At 39.3% G+C, this 15,133-nt stretch overlaps 1 protein-coding gene across 1 annotated transcript; it reads right to left on the reverse strand.

Annotated features, from left to right (window-relative positions):
• Positions 1–51: 51 nt before the first annotated feature.
• Positions 52–14,781, reverse strand: epx (eosinophil peroxidase). The gene is made up of 17 exons (XM_050074324.1): positions 14,419–14,781; positions 14,246–14,333; positions 12,583–12,673; positions 12,306–12,481; positions 11,595–11,727; positions 11,365–11,494; positions 11,073–11,279; positions 10,386–10,752; positions 10,154–10,314; positions 9,816–10,074; positions 9,573–9,743; positions 7,520–7,757; positions 7,237–7,448; positions 6,479–6,643; positions 4,739–4,822; positions 4,423–4,519; positions 52–718 (listed from the first exon to the last, which is right to left on the reverse strand). The coding sequence occupies exons 1-17, from the start codon at positions 14,434–14,436 to the stop codon at positions 661–663; spliced, it is 2,655 nt and encodes an 884-aa protein (XP_049930281.1). The 5' UTR covers positions 14,437–14,781; the 3' UTR covers positions 52–660.
• Between the last annotated feature and the right edge of the window lie 352 nt (positions 14,782–15,133).

The following is a 15,133-nucleotide window of genomic DNA, read 5'->3' on the forward strand; positions in this document are numbered from 1 at the left end:
TGTGTTCTTTTGTGAAGATTAGACTGAAGTTTGGGGACAATGACTCATCACTTTTATTTATTTTAACACAACCAGATGACACAGAGACCTATTTCTCTCAGGGCACAATGCTGATTTGGCTTTAGATTAAGGTCGTCGCCAGGAGCTGCCTGTTTACCCCGATACCAAACGCTCTGGGACACAGTTACCCAACAGGTTTGTGAGCAGGAATCAGGCACTGGGATACTGAGACGATATCCCGCTCAGAGGGGCTTTATGGTATGAAAATCTGTTTTTGGAACAGACATTCCAGTAAGATTTGAGTTTCCGGATTTAAAGGACTTTTGTTAGTTTGTTGTTCATGGCCTCATCATACAGATTACAGATTACTACCTTAATAAACAGTTTGACTTGTAGTGAATGACTGAGACTAGTCAGTGACACAGTGTGTAGTCAGAGGACAAAACGAGATCATATGAGCAGGTCCAGTCATGTTTTATAGGTACAAACTCTGTCGTTACAACAGGGATACTATTAATGTAATGGTGTTATATGACTATTATCAATTAACAAAACAAAATATTCTACTATTACAGGCAAAAAGTCCACACATAAATACATTTGCAACCCAAAATAATTATACATACTGTCGAGAAACACAAGAACATTCAAATTCTTTTTTTAACTTTTCGCCTGGCAACATCCAGCATTGACCAACTCTTCTTTCTTGGGAAAATATCTGCAAAAGAGACATTTAGTTATTCACATGCCACTTTAAAACTACTGTTATGTTTTATAATGGTTCAGGGGCAAATGAACAATTTCTAGAACATTTATTTCAATTTACTTAATATGTGACTTCAGCAGTGGTAGATAATGACATCAGGTTCCTTAAAGCTACAGCTGGTAACTTTTCCAAAAAATAACTTTGTCCTTCCTACTGCCTTTAATGACATTCGATAGAATCAGACTGCGGTACGGTCAGCAACAACCAATCAGAGCCGAGGAGTCTCAAATGCAGCTGTCAATCATGTCAATCACTGCTCATGAACTGCGGTCAAACTAGGCTGCACTGATCAAATATGAACTAAGATTCTGTTACTACACTGCCCATTTCTCACCTCAAATGTTTTCAGAAACATATTTTAGTGACTGTAGCTGTAACATGGTAGTGTAGTATGCCAAAAAATGTCATAGTATAGTACGCCAAAAAAAAAATGTCATAGGAAAGTATGCCAAAAAAATGTCATAGGAAAGTATGCCAAAAAATGTCATAGTATAGTATGCCCCAAAAAAATGTCATAGTATAGTATAGTATGCCAAAAAATGTCATAGTATAGTATGCCCAAAAAAATGTCATAGAAAAATATGCCAAAAAAATGTCATAGTATAGTATGCCAAAAAAAAAAGTCATAGTATAGTACGCCAAAAAAATGTCATAGGAAAGTATGCAAAAAAAAAGTCATAGTATAGTATTCCCAAAAAAAAGTCATAGCATAGTATGCCAAAAAAAAGTCACAGTATAGTATGCCCAAAAAATGTCATAGTATAGTATGCCCAAAAAAAATGTCATAGGAAAGTATGCCAAAAAAAATGTCATAGGAAAGTGCCAAAAAAAGTCATAGCATAGTATGCCCCAAAAAATGTCATAGTATAGTATACAAAAAAATGTCATAGGAAAGTATGCCAAAAAAAATGTCATGGTATAGTATGCCCAAAAAAGTGTCATAGGAAAGTATGCCCAAAAAAAAATGTCATAGGAAAGTATGCCAAAAAAATGTCATAGGAAAGTATGCCAGAAAATGTCATAGTATAGTATGCCAAAAAAAAGTCACAGTATAGTATGTCAAAAATAGTCATAGTATAGTATGCCAAAAAAAGTTCATAGTATAGTATGCCCAAAAAAGTCACAGTATAGTATGTCAAAAATAGTCATAGTATAGTATGCCAAAAAATGTCATAGTATAGTACGCCAAAAAAAAATGTCATAGGAAAGTATGCCAAAAAAATGTCATAGGAAAGTATGCCAAAAAAATGTCATAGTATAGTATGCCCCAAAAAAATGTCATAGTATAGTATGCCCAAAAAAATGTCATAGAAAAAAAAATGTCATAGTATAGTATGCCCAAAAAAATGTCATAGAAAAATATGCCAAAAAAATGTCATAGGAAAGTATGCCAAAAAAAATGTCATAGTATAGTACGCCAAAAAAAATGTCATAGGAAAGTATGCCAAAGAAATGTCATAGTATAGTATGCCAAAGTCATTGTATAGTATGCCAAAAAATGGCATAGGAAAGTATGCCAAAAAAAAATTCATAGTATAGTATGCCCAAAAAAGTGTCACAGTATAGTGTGTCAAAAAAATGTCAACGGAAAGTATGCCAAAAAAAGTCATAGTATAGTATGCCAAAGAAGTCATTGTATAGTATGCCAAAAAAATGTCATAGTATAGAAATTCAAAAAAAGTCATAGGAAAGTATGCCAAAAAAATGTCATAGTATAGTATGCCAAATAAGTCATTGTATAGTATGCCAAAAAAATGTCATAGGAAAGTATGCCTAAAAAAATGTCATAGTATAGTATGCCAAAGAAGTCATTGTATAGTATGCCAAAAAATGTCATAGGAAAGTATGCCAAAAAAATGTCATAGGAAAGTATGCCAAAAAAATGTCATAGTATAGTATGCCAAAGATGTCATTGTATAGTATGCCAAAAGAATGTCATAGTATAGTATGCCCAAAAAAAAGTCATAGTATAGTATGCCAAAAAGTGTCATAGTATAGTATGCCCAAAAAAATGTCATAGTATAGTATGCCAAAAAAAATGTCATAGTATAGAATGCCCCAAAAAAATGTTATAGTATAGTATGCCAAAAAATGTCATAGGAAAGTATGCCAAAAAAAATGTCATAGTATAGTATGCCAAAAAAATGTCATAGGAAAGTATGCCAAAAAAATGTCATAGTATAGTATGCCAAAGAAGTCATTGTATAGTATGCCAAAAAATGTTATAGGAAAGTATGCCAAAAAAATGTCATAGTATAGTATGCCAAAGAAGTCATTGTATAGTATGGCAAAAAATGTTATAGTATAGTATGCCAAAAAAAGTGTCATAGTATAGTGTGTCAAAAAAATGTCATCGGAAAGTATGCCAAAAAAAGTCATAGTATAGTATGCCACAGAAGTCATTGTATAGTATGCCAAAAAAATGTCATACTATAGAAATTCAAAAAAAGGTCATAGGAAAGTATGCCAAAAAAATGTCATAGTATAGTATGCCAAATAAGTCATTGTATAGTATGCCAAAAAATGTCATAGTATAGTATGCCAAAAAAGTCATTGTATAGTATGCAAAAAAATGTCATAGGAAAGTATGCCAAAAAAATGTCATAGGAAAGTATGCCAAAAAAATGTCATAGGAAAGTATTCCAAAAAAAATGTCATAGTATAGTATGCCACAAAGTCATTGTATAGTATGCAAAAAAATGTCATAGGAAAGTATGCCAAAAAAATGTCATAGGAAAGTATGCCAAAAAAAATGTCATAGTATAGAATGCCCAAAAAAAATGTTATAGTATAGTATGCCAAAAAATGTCATAGGAAAGTATGCCAAAAAAATGTCATAGTATAGTATGCCAAAAAATGTCATAGGAAAGTATGCCAAAAAAATGTCATAGGAAAGTATGGCAAAAAAATGTCATAGTATAGTATGCCAAAAAATGTCATAGGAAAGTATGCCAAAAAAATGTCATAGTATAGTATGCCAAAAAATGTCATAGGAAAGCATGCCAAAAAAATGTCATAGGAAAGTATGCCACAAAAATGTCATAGTATAGTATGCCAAAAAATGTCATAGGAAAGTATGCCAAAAAAATGTCATAGTATAGTATGCCAAAAAATGTCATAGGAAAGTATGCCAAAAAAAATGTCATAGTATAGTATGCCCAAAAAAGTGTCATAGTATAGTATGCCCAAAAAAATGTCATAGGAAAGTATGCCAAAAAAATGTCATAGGAAAGTATGCCAAAAAAAATGTCATAGTATAGTATGCCCAAAAAAATGTCATAGTATAGTATGCCCAAAAAAGTGTCATAGTATAGTATGTCAAAAAAAGTGTCATAGTATAGTATGTCAAAAAAAATGTCATAGTATAGTATGCCCAAAAAAGTGTCATAGTATAGTATGTCAAAAAAATGTCATAGGAAAGTATGCCAAAAAAATGTCATAGGAAAGTATGCCAAAAAAAAAGTCATTGTATAGTATGTCAAAAAAAAAAAAAATGTCACAGTAAAAAAAGAAAGAATTTTGCAATTTCTTTTGCAAAAAAGAATTTATTTAAGACTGGCCCTGAGCCACCTACAGTTCTGTAGTATTTGTATAAAATATCTAAATCTGGACCCGTATTGTGTTTATAAAATAGATTTCTACCTTCAGTTACCTACCTTCGATAACAGAACATGATCATGAGCAGCGCAGCCACACCACCAATCACTACTATCACTGCAGTGACTATGGAGACGACGGACAGCGAGTGGGGTTCTGGATAAATACACACAAACACAAAGGAACATTCAGATTCAGAAATAAGAGATGATTTTATGTTGTTCATAATTAAATGTCTCAGCAATGTAAGAACAGATTCATCTAAATTTTAAAACAAAAGTCACAAACTCACAGTGAAAGCATTTGGCACCAAATACAAATAAAATGTGCCTGAAAGAATGGTACAGCATGAATCATCAAATGATCTGAACCAACCTGAGCAAATAAAGGAACCTGGTATGTTGAGACACTCCAGGTTTTGTGGACAGAGAGAAGTTTGTTCTTCACATTCATTGATATCTGCAACAATCAGGCAAAAACACTACTATCAGTGACAAATGTTTTTTTATCTTATGGCAGGTTATTCACAATTATTCTTTTTTCACTGAAATGACATCATGATATAAAGATATCTTAGTATCATGATAGACAGGTGTTTTCGAAACAAACTTATTTACAAGCTGAAAAAAGGTAACATTTTGGGAACAGCTGACAAATATAGGCTAGTTGAGACTGAAGCTTCACTTGATGACTACTGTTTCCATAGTCAAGAATGAACTTTATATCTCAAGTTTCAAGCTAGAGTGGACAAGAATTCATTAATATGCTAATTAAGCAATATCACACGAGAGGGAGTGATGTTGTACTGTGATATTGTCCCGGCTGTGATTACAACATCACGATCAACATCACGAGCTCGAGTGTGATATTGCTTTTATACAACACTTCAACAGTTAAATAAGCAAGGCTGATTAAGAAATGTTGAAAAATGAGGACAAAATAGATAATTTAAGCATTTTGTCTTCCGCCAACAAAAATAGTTCCCTCAGGACTCCGCTGTCACCGTTGCTATGTAACGCAAACATGGTGCGCCAGGCACTTACTCTTTATACACATTTATCTGCACATTTCCATTAATTGTGCAGCCGGTGAAATAAGTCTGTGGTGACTGCATGGTGGACTGTCGCTTCACAGGCACAGCCGACTCTGCCTTCTGATCTGACAGTATGTTGCTTTTCTCCAAGTCATTGAGCTCCGCTGATGAAACACTGACAAACCTGGATGTGTGCTCAGATGGATTCAGCTTCTCCTCTCCCTCATCTTCCTCTGATGACCATTCATAGTTCAATTCAAAACTTATTTTAGGAAATAAATCCATATTTTTGTCTGTTTGACAGTGGATGAATTAATTAGCCTACAACGCAACTGCTGACCTAACTGACACTAACCGTCAGTTTTGATTTGATTGTTGATTGTAATCAACTGTAAGGCGGAGTGATACATACACAGTGAAATAACCGTGATGTTGTACTCCAATATCATCACGGTTTTACTGTCTCTCCACCAATCAGATTGCAGGGCCGGAACTAACTGTTGTATAATCGTAATTTGAACATTTACAGTTCCATGACATGTTTTGGTCATTACAGTTTCAAAGATCTAGAAATAACTAAAGAGTTTTGCTTCACATCTGAATCTAAACATCATTACAAGATTTTGTTAAAGGGTAGGTTTGATATTTTCCACCCTCGACCGTATTTTTCCATGTTTTTGTGTCTAAATGACGAATGGGAACAACAATTTTTGAAACTGGTCCAATATTGAATGAGAGCACTGTAGCCGGCAGCCCCCAAATTGCTGTAGCCAAACTCACCAGACTCCATTTACATAAACAGTAATTTTAGTGTGTGTAGAGCCACATATTTTCACATCTAACTGCGTGAATTAAGGGTTAAACAAAAAGGTCTCTCTCTATAGGGATCCTTTCCATAATGTTGTTAGATACCATTTTCAAAAATTCCCTTTGGTCACTTAGACACAAAACATAAGAAAAATACCAAACTTACCCTTTGAATGTGATTTGTAAACATAAACAACGTTGTGATGCACTGGTGTTTAGACATATATTTTTATCTGTTCCAGCCACGTCACCAGTCCCTATTTCAGGCTTTGTACCTTGACATGTGGGGGGTGTGGGGCTCCACTGCTGGCTGTTTGGATCACAGCTGACAGACGAAGATCCCAGCAGCTTGAAGCCAGAGTGACACTGATACAGAATCACAGAGTCACAGAGCAGGGAGTAGCCAGACTGAATCCTGGGTATTGCACCACAGCTGGGATCTGGAAGAGAGGGCAGGCAGGTCCAAACAAAACACATGAGATATCACATTCAGTGCGTTTACATGACATTTATCATGTCAGTCCGTCTAAAACTGGACTTTCAAAATGCATGTAAACATGTTAGTCTGACTGAAATCATACTAAATTGAACTTCTCAAAGTCAGGCTAGATAATGCCATTGGGAGTCGAATTACTTCTACATGTATACAGTCAATTGGATCCAAACTGGCAGAGGCGCTTGGCACATGCTTTACAGTGTCCACCCCAGGATTTGAGCCAGAAGTTGAAAGCATGAAATGCAAAACAGGAAGAGGGCGGTAACAACAAGGCGACATCCACATCCAAACCAGTGTTGACTGTTTGGTCTGTGTGATGGAATAGGTCAACTGGAAAAAGGTCCAATACTAACAAGCTGAGAGGGGGCGTACTTCCACCTGTTGGACATACTTCGGTCAATGAATCAGTTCCCCTCCTGTGCTTGTATACTGGGACAAGGACAGTAGTCCAATTAAATGGCCTAGTCGAGCTATAACCGTAGCTTGACTTCACTGTTCATGTAAACGTACTGACTGTTTTCTTTTCCATTTCCTCACCTGTGTCTGGTTCTTTCCACGGGCGGAGGTCGAGGTGAGAGATGAGTGGGTGCGAACAGGCCAGCATGTCCTCCGGCCTCTCTGTGTGTGTGAACGGGTCAGCGGGGACATGAGTGATGCGGCTGTTGTCACAAATGATGCGGGACAGAGAGACAGTGCGGAGGTTTCTCCTCTGGGTGCTGGTGAACACTCCTTCCCTCTCCCACCAAAACCTTCAGGGACGAAAGACATTTAGATTTCTTCTTCTTGTCTCATAATCTAACACCAGAGGATTTAGTCTCACCTGTCCCCGTCTCTCAGTGCTCTGAACTGTCTCGCCAGCAGGCAGGACAGCAGCGGTCCGACTCGGCCTCCAGGCAGGGCGGGCTCAGCGATTGCTCCCACCCACACATCGATGTTGTGTGGCGTCCCGTACAAGAGCTGGAACTTGTGAGCCAGAGTGAAGTTGCTCAGGATTTCAGCCAGTTCTGATGTAGTGTTGGGAACAGAGAGGCTGCAGGACCTTCTCCACGAGCCGTATCCTGATGGGACAGGAAGTGAGGAGAGAGCGTTAAATACGAGGTCATTAACCTTTGGAGCAACGACTAGACATTCTTCTTCAGCATATACGTATATTTAAAGACTATTTCTATTGTTGACTGCTATCAACTTTTGTCTCAACCGACAAGTCATGTTTACTCAAAAAACTACTAGCAGACTCCTGGGCCTCTGGAGTGCCAGTTACGTAAGACACATTCCTACATCTGGAACTGGTAAATTAACGCACTTTTTTCACAACAGACATTTAAAAACACCAATGTAACAAACACCCTGAAGGACAGCTGCATTTGTTTGATGATCAAGTTCCAGCGGCCTGGTGTTGTGCATGTTGACTTACTATGTCTCATTTATACTAATTAAACAGAACAGAGCATTCATGCTTGCAATTATTTTTAATACCATCATGACAGATCAGAACTTAATGATTTAAGATATTATTTAAAATATAACAAAGCTTGTTTTGTCTTAATAATGGGTTAATTTAAGTTGACTCTCAAGAAAATAAATGACCGATTTCTTAAATAATTTATCATGGACAACATCTTTTGTTTTCCTGTGACTTGGAATAATTATGATGTGTTCAAGTGAGTTAATTCTGCAATCTTCAGAAAACAAAAGTCATGGATAATCTCCTGTGCAGGCTGGTTTACAAGAGAAGCTTGAGGAAATTTTATACATTATAAGATACTTCCTCGATATTATTTTACACCTGACCAGCTTCATAAAATGGGTTCACTAGAAAATAATCCATGCTGGAGATGTAAAAGGCCGGCAGGCACCTTCATCCATGTAGTGTTGGCCAGTCCTCTAGTTCTACCTTTCTGGAGAGAGATAATCAAAACAATAGAGTGGCTAGGTGTGCCTGTTCCTGAATCAGTATTGTTTTTGTTTTTATTGTGTGAAGCACTTTGTGTTGCATTCTTTTTATATGAAAAGTACTATATAAATAAAGTTTGATTGATTTTGCCTTGGCTGTGTCATCTGGACCTTTTTTGTCTGTATGCTTGTTTCCAGGCTTGATGTGTAGAATAGGTCAGGACTGGTGCTGTGCTGATTGACTTTTGAATCATTAATGTTACGAACACTGCAGAGATGTGTTTTTGTTTAGTCTGCGCTGTTTGTGTTGATGTCATTAAAATAGAAAAACATCAACGAAAAACTTAAATGACACCAAAAAAGAAAACAAAAGTTGTTTTCTCATGATAAATTATCTCATTATCTCAAGAAATCAGCCATTGGACTTGTAATCTTGAGATAACAGCATTAAAAAATAATTGCAAGTACAGTCATTCTCAGCATCTGTTTAAAGTAATTGTAAACAGAATGCACTAAATGAATTTATAAGTATGCCTGCAGTTAGCCCAAATATATACTTACCACACCATTTAGAGAAAATCTAACTGCCAATCAAAACTTTCCAAAGTAAAAGTGAAATGAGTCTTAAAAGATTAAAGGCTATCGTGTTTCCCTACATTTTTCTGTTGCTCTCTCACCTACCCCACCTTATTTTAACATTTTGTAGCTGTGAGAAGCTCCTTCATATCCTGTGTGCACTGCATGGTGGGACAATGCATCAAAAGCACACTCTGAAATAAAGAATTATTCAGTTTGCATACTGCCTGACTTTTTCCAGTTTCAACAGACCTGCTCAACAGTCATTTCTGTTAAGTGCCTCAATTTAGTGCTAGTCTTATTTAAAGGTAATCTGAACAGCAGTACTTCAGAGTTAACACACAGGTAGATGATGCATTGGTCTGTTTAAAACACAATTTGTGATACAGTAAGAAAGCTGTTACCAGGCAGGCCGTGATCGCGACCCCTCTGCAGATTAAGGGCCCCGAGGTCCAGAGGCATCCCACCCTGAGCCTGGAACAGCCTCTCTGTCAGCTCCTCCACCATCATCTGACCTGGAGTCTGCAGCTTGGCCGGAGACAGCAGCAGACCGCGCAGCACAGGGTCGATTCCTCCTGACAGGACAAAAAAAGATTATTACATTTCAGGTCATTTGAGCTTAATGTATGACAGCACTGTAGTCTTACCTTCCTGCACGACCCTCCAAGAGGCAAACAGTGAATGATGCAGAGGCAGCGGGGGATGCTGGGAGTTTGTGGTGTATCCTGGCCCCAGCCTGGTCACCACTGGCTGCACGGTAACGTGGGCAAAACGAAAAGCAGCAGCTGCAAAAACGTTAGCAATGCTGGGATCCACCTCGGGATCATAACCCTCATAGGGAGGCATCAGACGAGACATGGCGGTCTTACCAAGGACCCGCGGCAGATAGTGGTCCCATGTTAGGATCTGGAAGGACAAAAGATGCAGGTCAGAGTGCTAGGGATGCTCAGGATAGGGGTGAACGGATGGAAGCGACTTGATATACCTGATGAATGGCTCCCATGATCTTGCGGGCCTCCTGATAGAGTGTATCAGGGCTCCAGTGAGAGTTGAGCAGGTGCAGCTCTTTGACCAGCCGGTTGTGCTCTCTCAGAAAGAGCGTGTGCAGCGCAATCATTCCCAGGTGTTCATTCGCTCTGGAATCACCTGAGAAACATAAATCATAAACAACAGCTCCACTGAATCCTGCAGACAGCTCACTATGTTTACTCACTCACCAGCCTGAAAGCAGGATGTGGTGTTGTCCTGGCGCCTGGATCTGTGCGATGCCCCTGAGGTGGTGGAGTTTCGGGGGCCGCAGGGGTCAAGGTGAGCCTGCAGGCGTGGCAGGAAGGGCATAAAGGCCAGCTCCTGGTCTGAGTGCTGGGAGTTGAGGGCCATTGATCCCAGCTGGGAAGAGTGGTTTCTCAGAGCTGAGGCCAAACTGGCGGAGCTGCCGTACACCATGCTGGCATCTACGAAGGAGGTGATGGCGTTGAGCTGCTCTCGGTGGCAATGAGATGGGACTCCAGCAACACAGCTGGGAGCGGAGCGGAAGAAAGGCATACAAGTCTGGATGCCATTGCGAGGATCTGACAGAGGGATCTAAAGATAGAGGTTAAACATTGACATGACATTGAAGAGGAAATGGTGGAGAGAGGGGAGCATTACATGCAAAAAAGCTCAAACTGGCGACATGTGTGTATGAGGTTATATTTTTAAACTGTTTATAGTTGATGATGAGGGGGAAAAAAACAGGTATAGATATCTTGTTGTATTAGTTATTCATTGTGTAATTTACAACATTGTAAGTGAGACTAAACATCAACTATCTTTCTCTAGAACTGCACACTGAACCTTTAAAGATGTGTGATCATCAAGCCAGAAAACAAGTATCCTGACAAGCAGCTGATAGTGATGTGCACCTGTATGGGGAAGCAGGGCGTGTCCCGGCTGCAGGTGCGTGTACAGTCGGCTCCTGTCCTGAAGGCGGCTGTACTGGGGCTCTGAGGCGTCAGCACCACGTCGTGGTCTATCCACTGACCCCACTCCACCATCAGGTGGGACAGGGTGGAGTCCAGAGAGATGTTGTCATTGTGAGTGAACAGCACTTCCTGGGACACCAGCCGCACCTGGACAACAAACAAAGTCAGGAGTGCTGGAGTGACAGCCGATGACGAGACAGAGGACGACTGAGCGCTTCTGCGGGACTCTTACTGGAGGCAGAGTGGCGTTATGGTAGGTGTGCTCTGGGTCCCAGCCTCTGGGCATCCCCCACACATCCTCGTACTCTGCAGGCAGCCAGCGGGAGTATGGGATGTTTGCAGCCCCCCATCTGGGATTCTGTCTGAACGAGACAGGAACACAACAGACACACAGCGATCAGAAATCTATTCCAGACAGCTCTGCTCTGTAACTATGTGTTTATTTTTTTTGTAAGCACTAACCTGTTGTTGCACTCTCCTGTGATGGATCTGTAGCGCTCAGACAGACAGTCAGTGTCACAGCTGGGTCTCTGCAGCTCAGCGGAGCAGCCAGTCACCTGCAGCAGATTCTCCATGTCTCCTTCACTCAGCAGCTCTTTGGGAACACACAGTAAACACAACACCCAAGTCATACAAATAATAACTTCAGTATTTAGACATATATAAAAAGCTGACTTTAACTTGTTTAGAGTGGTTGATCAGATCATTTGACATGCATTATGTGAATTAATAAAACATCTATTACCATCAACAAAACATTTACTTCTCATGTACCAACATTTTTTGCCGACTTTCTGAGTCATTCCAACTTGAGGGGGCACTCGTGAATTATCCCAGTTGGGAACTAATTTTACTCCTTACTCTGACACCACATGAATGCAAGGAAGCACACACTGGGGTGACAGAGGAACAAATTAGAAGAACTAACATCTAGTTAAAGAGATTACTTTTGCATGGCTCTTCTGGCTGAATACTAAGGGAAAAGTGACTCCATGATGTACATAGGATCACTTCTTGTTTGGTGCATTTTATGAGGATAAATTCTGGGACAAAACCATACTGACAGCCAATGTGAGGAGTGCCTGGTGGGTATGATCAGTACTAGTTGTAGTACTAGTTGTCATACAGGTGCATTAACATCTTCGAGTGTTGTGTCAGGCTGCTGCTCAGTACCCTGAGGGTCGGGCTGCACCATAGTGTGAGTGTAGACCATCTCTCTGATCAGCTCCACGGTGTTGTCCAACAGTTCTGCAGCCCGGATCTGAGTCCTGGTTCTGGCTTCAGTCTGTTTAAACTGAGCCAGCAGGTCACTGGGTCTCAGAGCGCCTTCAGACAGAGACTTCTTCACCCTGGAAACATTAATAGCTTTGTTTTTAGTGCCAACACACAATGCCGTAAAGAGGTAAAATGATTAATACTTTGTAGTGAGTCTGAAATATTTCATTTGTACCTTTCACTTGTGCGGGCGTAAGCAGCGTCAGTCAGCTCAATCGCCCGCTGAAGAGCCTCCTTCACAAATACTGATCCTGGATACACAGTTCCTGACATAACAGCAAAGGACAACAGACACAGTTAGAGCTCCTCAGCACCTGGCAGTGGTGGATGATGTATTCTGGTCCTTTACTCAAGTAAAAGTACAGATACTACATGGTAAAAATACTCTGTGACAATTAAAAATCCTGCATTGAAAGTACTACTTAAGTTAAAGTGTTAAAGTACAATCAGCAGAACGTGCTCCAGATCAAGCTTGGTCTCAAAACCACTTTTTTATGGTCTTAGTCTTGTTTCGGAATTGGACACATTCTTAATCTGCCTTGTCGCAGCCTTGGACAAAGAGGACTCAGGATTTTATATCAAGACTGGTAAAAAAGTGCCTGTGCAAATAAATGGAGTGTTAAAGATGGTTGAGTTGACTTTAGCATACACATAAAATTCACCTCTGCAATGTCTTTTGGTTATATTGTCAAGATACACACTGATACATAACACATGTATAAACAGTATATGGCAATAAACTAGGTGAGTGAGGAGGAATCTTATTTTCTTTTTTTTTTTTACCGAAATGTGGATCCTTCAGATCAATTTGAGGAGTGCCTAGTTTGAATGTACTACATTTTATTGTCATGCAGTGTGGGACTCACACTGGTCTTGACTTGATTGCGATACACTCTGGTCTTGGTCATGACTCTTAGTCTTAGTTAAGGTTGTCTTGACTACAACACTGACTTAAAAAATATTAAAAGTTCAAGTACTCAATGCAGAAAAATATGCCTTGTTATTGTTATACTATTATATATGACAACATAACATTATCATTACTTGAGCCAGTTTGCTGTCTCTGTTAAGTAGCTGTCTGTTAGTCACTCACGGTACAGTAGGAAACAGCACTTCAAAATAAACGCTCTGTGCCAGGAATTCACAGTACTTCAAAATAAAGTGTTTTTAACAAACTTGAAATGTTTGCGAGTCACTTGGAGTCCATCTAGAGTGGACCTGCAACCCACTAGTTGGGAACCACTGCTCTAGTATGTTCTGACTGTGGTGATCATTCACTGGACTAGGGGTGGTACCCTAATACAGACCCCCATTAGCATTAGATTTTTGGATAATTTTTCATTTCTGTTCATTTTGGGGGGGGTTTCTGAATCAAAAAAGTAGTTGTTTTTTTTTTCTACAGGAAGATCCACCACTGGCTGGAACCATTAATGTTTTTGATTAAAAATGACTAACCATGTAAATAGTTGCCAATTCATTTTTTGATTCAACGACTGATTCAATAATCAACTAATCATTTCAGCTGAACTGATATAAAGAGTTGGGTAGTTTAACTTACAAGAAAACATATTCTGTAAACTCTTTTTACGTTTAGTCTTAAAGTCTTAGTTTTTGAAAGAACTAAAGCTATCGGTCAAATGTAGCAGAGTTTAAAGTTCAATATTTCCCTCTGAAATGGAGCGGAGTGCCAAGTGCCAAAGTGGCATGAAAAGGAAGAACTCAACTCAAGTTTAAGTACCTCAAATGTGTACATGAATACAGTACATGAGTAAATGTGCTTGGTCTCATTTCACCATTGGTATCTGGTCTCATCAGTAATAATCAACCAGAAATCCTACCTGAGGTGTTGTCAAATACTCTGTTCAGTGAAGCGTGCTCAGGGAAGGAGAGCAGCACAAGAGCCAGTCCAAGCAGAGAGACGGACACCTGAAACCAGAACACATCTCACTGAAAATCCCAAGAAATGTGCTTTCTTTATTTTTAATTAAGAAAGTAAAAAAACAGAGCTCACCATGAGTGCTGCGTCCATCTAGATTGTTAGAACTGTTCAGTCTGTGCAGAATGGAGTCACTTTAGTTTCAGAAAACTAATCTCGCACATAGTGACTTACTACTACGCTGACCGTGACTCATCTTGAGAGCCAACCTGTGCGTGTGTGTGTGTGTTCGGCTTTGAGCGTCGAGGTTGCCATTTATACACTGGCAGCAGGGCCAACAGGTATGTGCAGAATCCCCTTATCTGTCCTCCTGGTGACAGGAACGCAACATCAAACACTGGACTCACTGCCTCGACCTAATAACGTTTCAAATCAAATTTACTTCTGTCCTCATGATGAAAACCTTCTGTCACATTTGGATCACTTCAATTAAATTAAATCTTCACGTCCCTCAAGAGAATATATCTTTGTAGCAGTGGACACGGTCAACTGAACAAATGAAGCAACTTTTAAAACAGAAAAAGACACAATCAATTATTACTAAAGGGATAGTTTGGTATTTTGAAGTAGGGTTATATGAGGTACTTATGCATAGTCAGTGTATTACATACAGTAGATGATGGTTGACACATCCCCAGTTTGGAGAAGCAGGCAGGAATACCGCCATGGACGCTAAGCAATGTACTGCTGTGGACGAGGGCAGCAGCAAAACCTACTTTAGTCACCTAAATAATCAATATCAGGTCAAGTGAATGCTATTTTTAGAATATTTTCACTGCTTTACTTTGCC

The sequence above is a fragment of the Epinephelus moara genome, chromosome 20 (genome assembly GCF_006386435.1).
Source record: "Epinephelus moara isolate mb chromosome 20, YSFRI_EMoa_1.0, whole genome shotgun sequence".
In the NCBI taxonomy this organism is placed as follows: Eukaryota; Metazoa; Chordata; class Actinopteri; order Perciformes; family Serranidae; genus Epinephelus; species Epinephelus moara.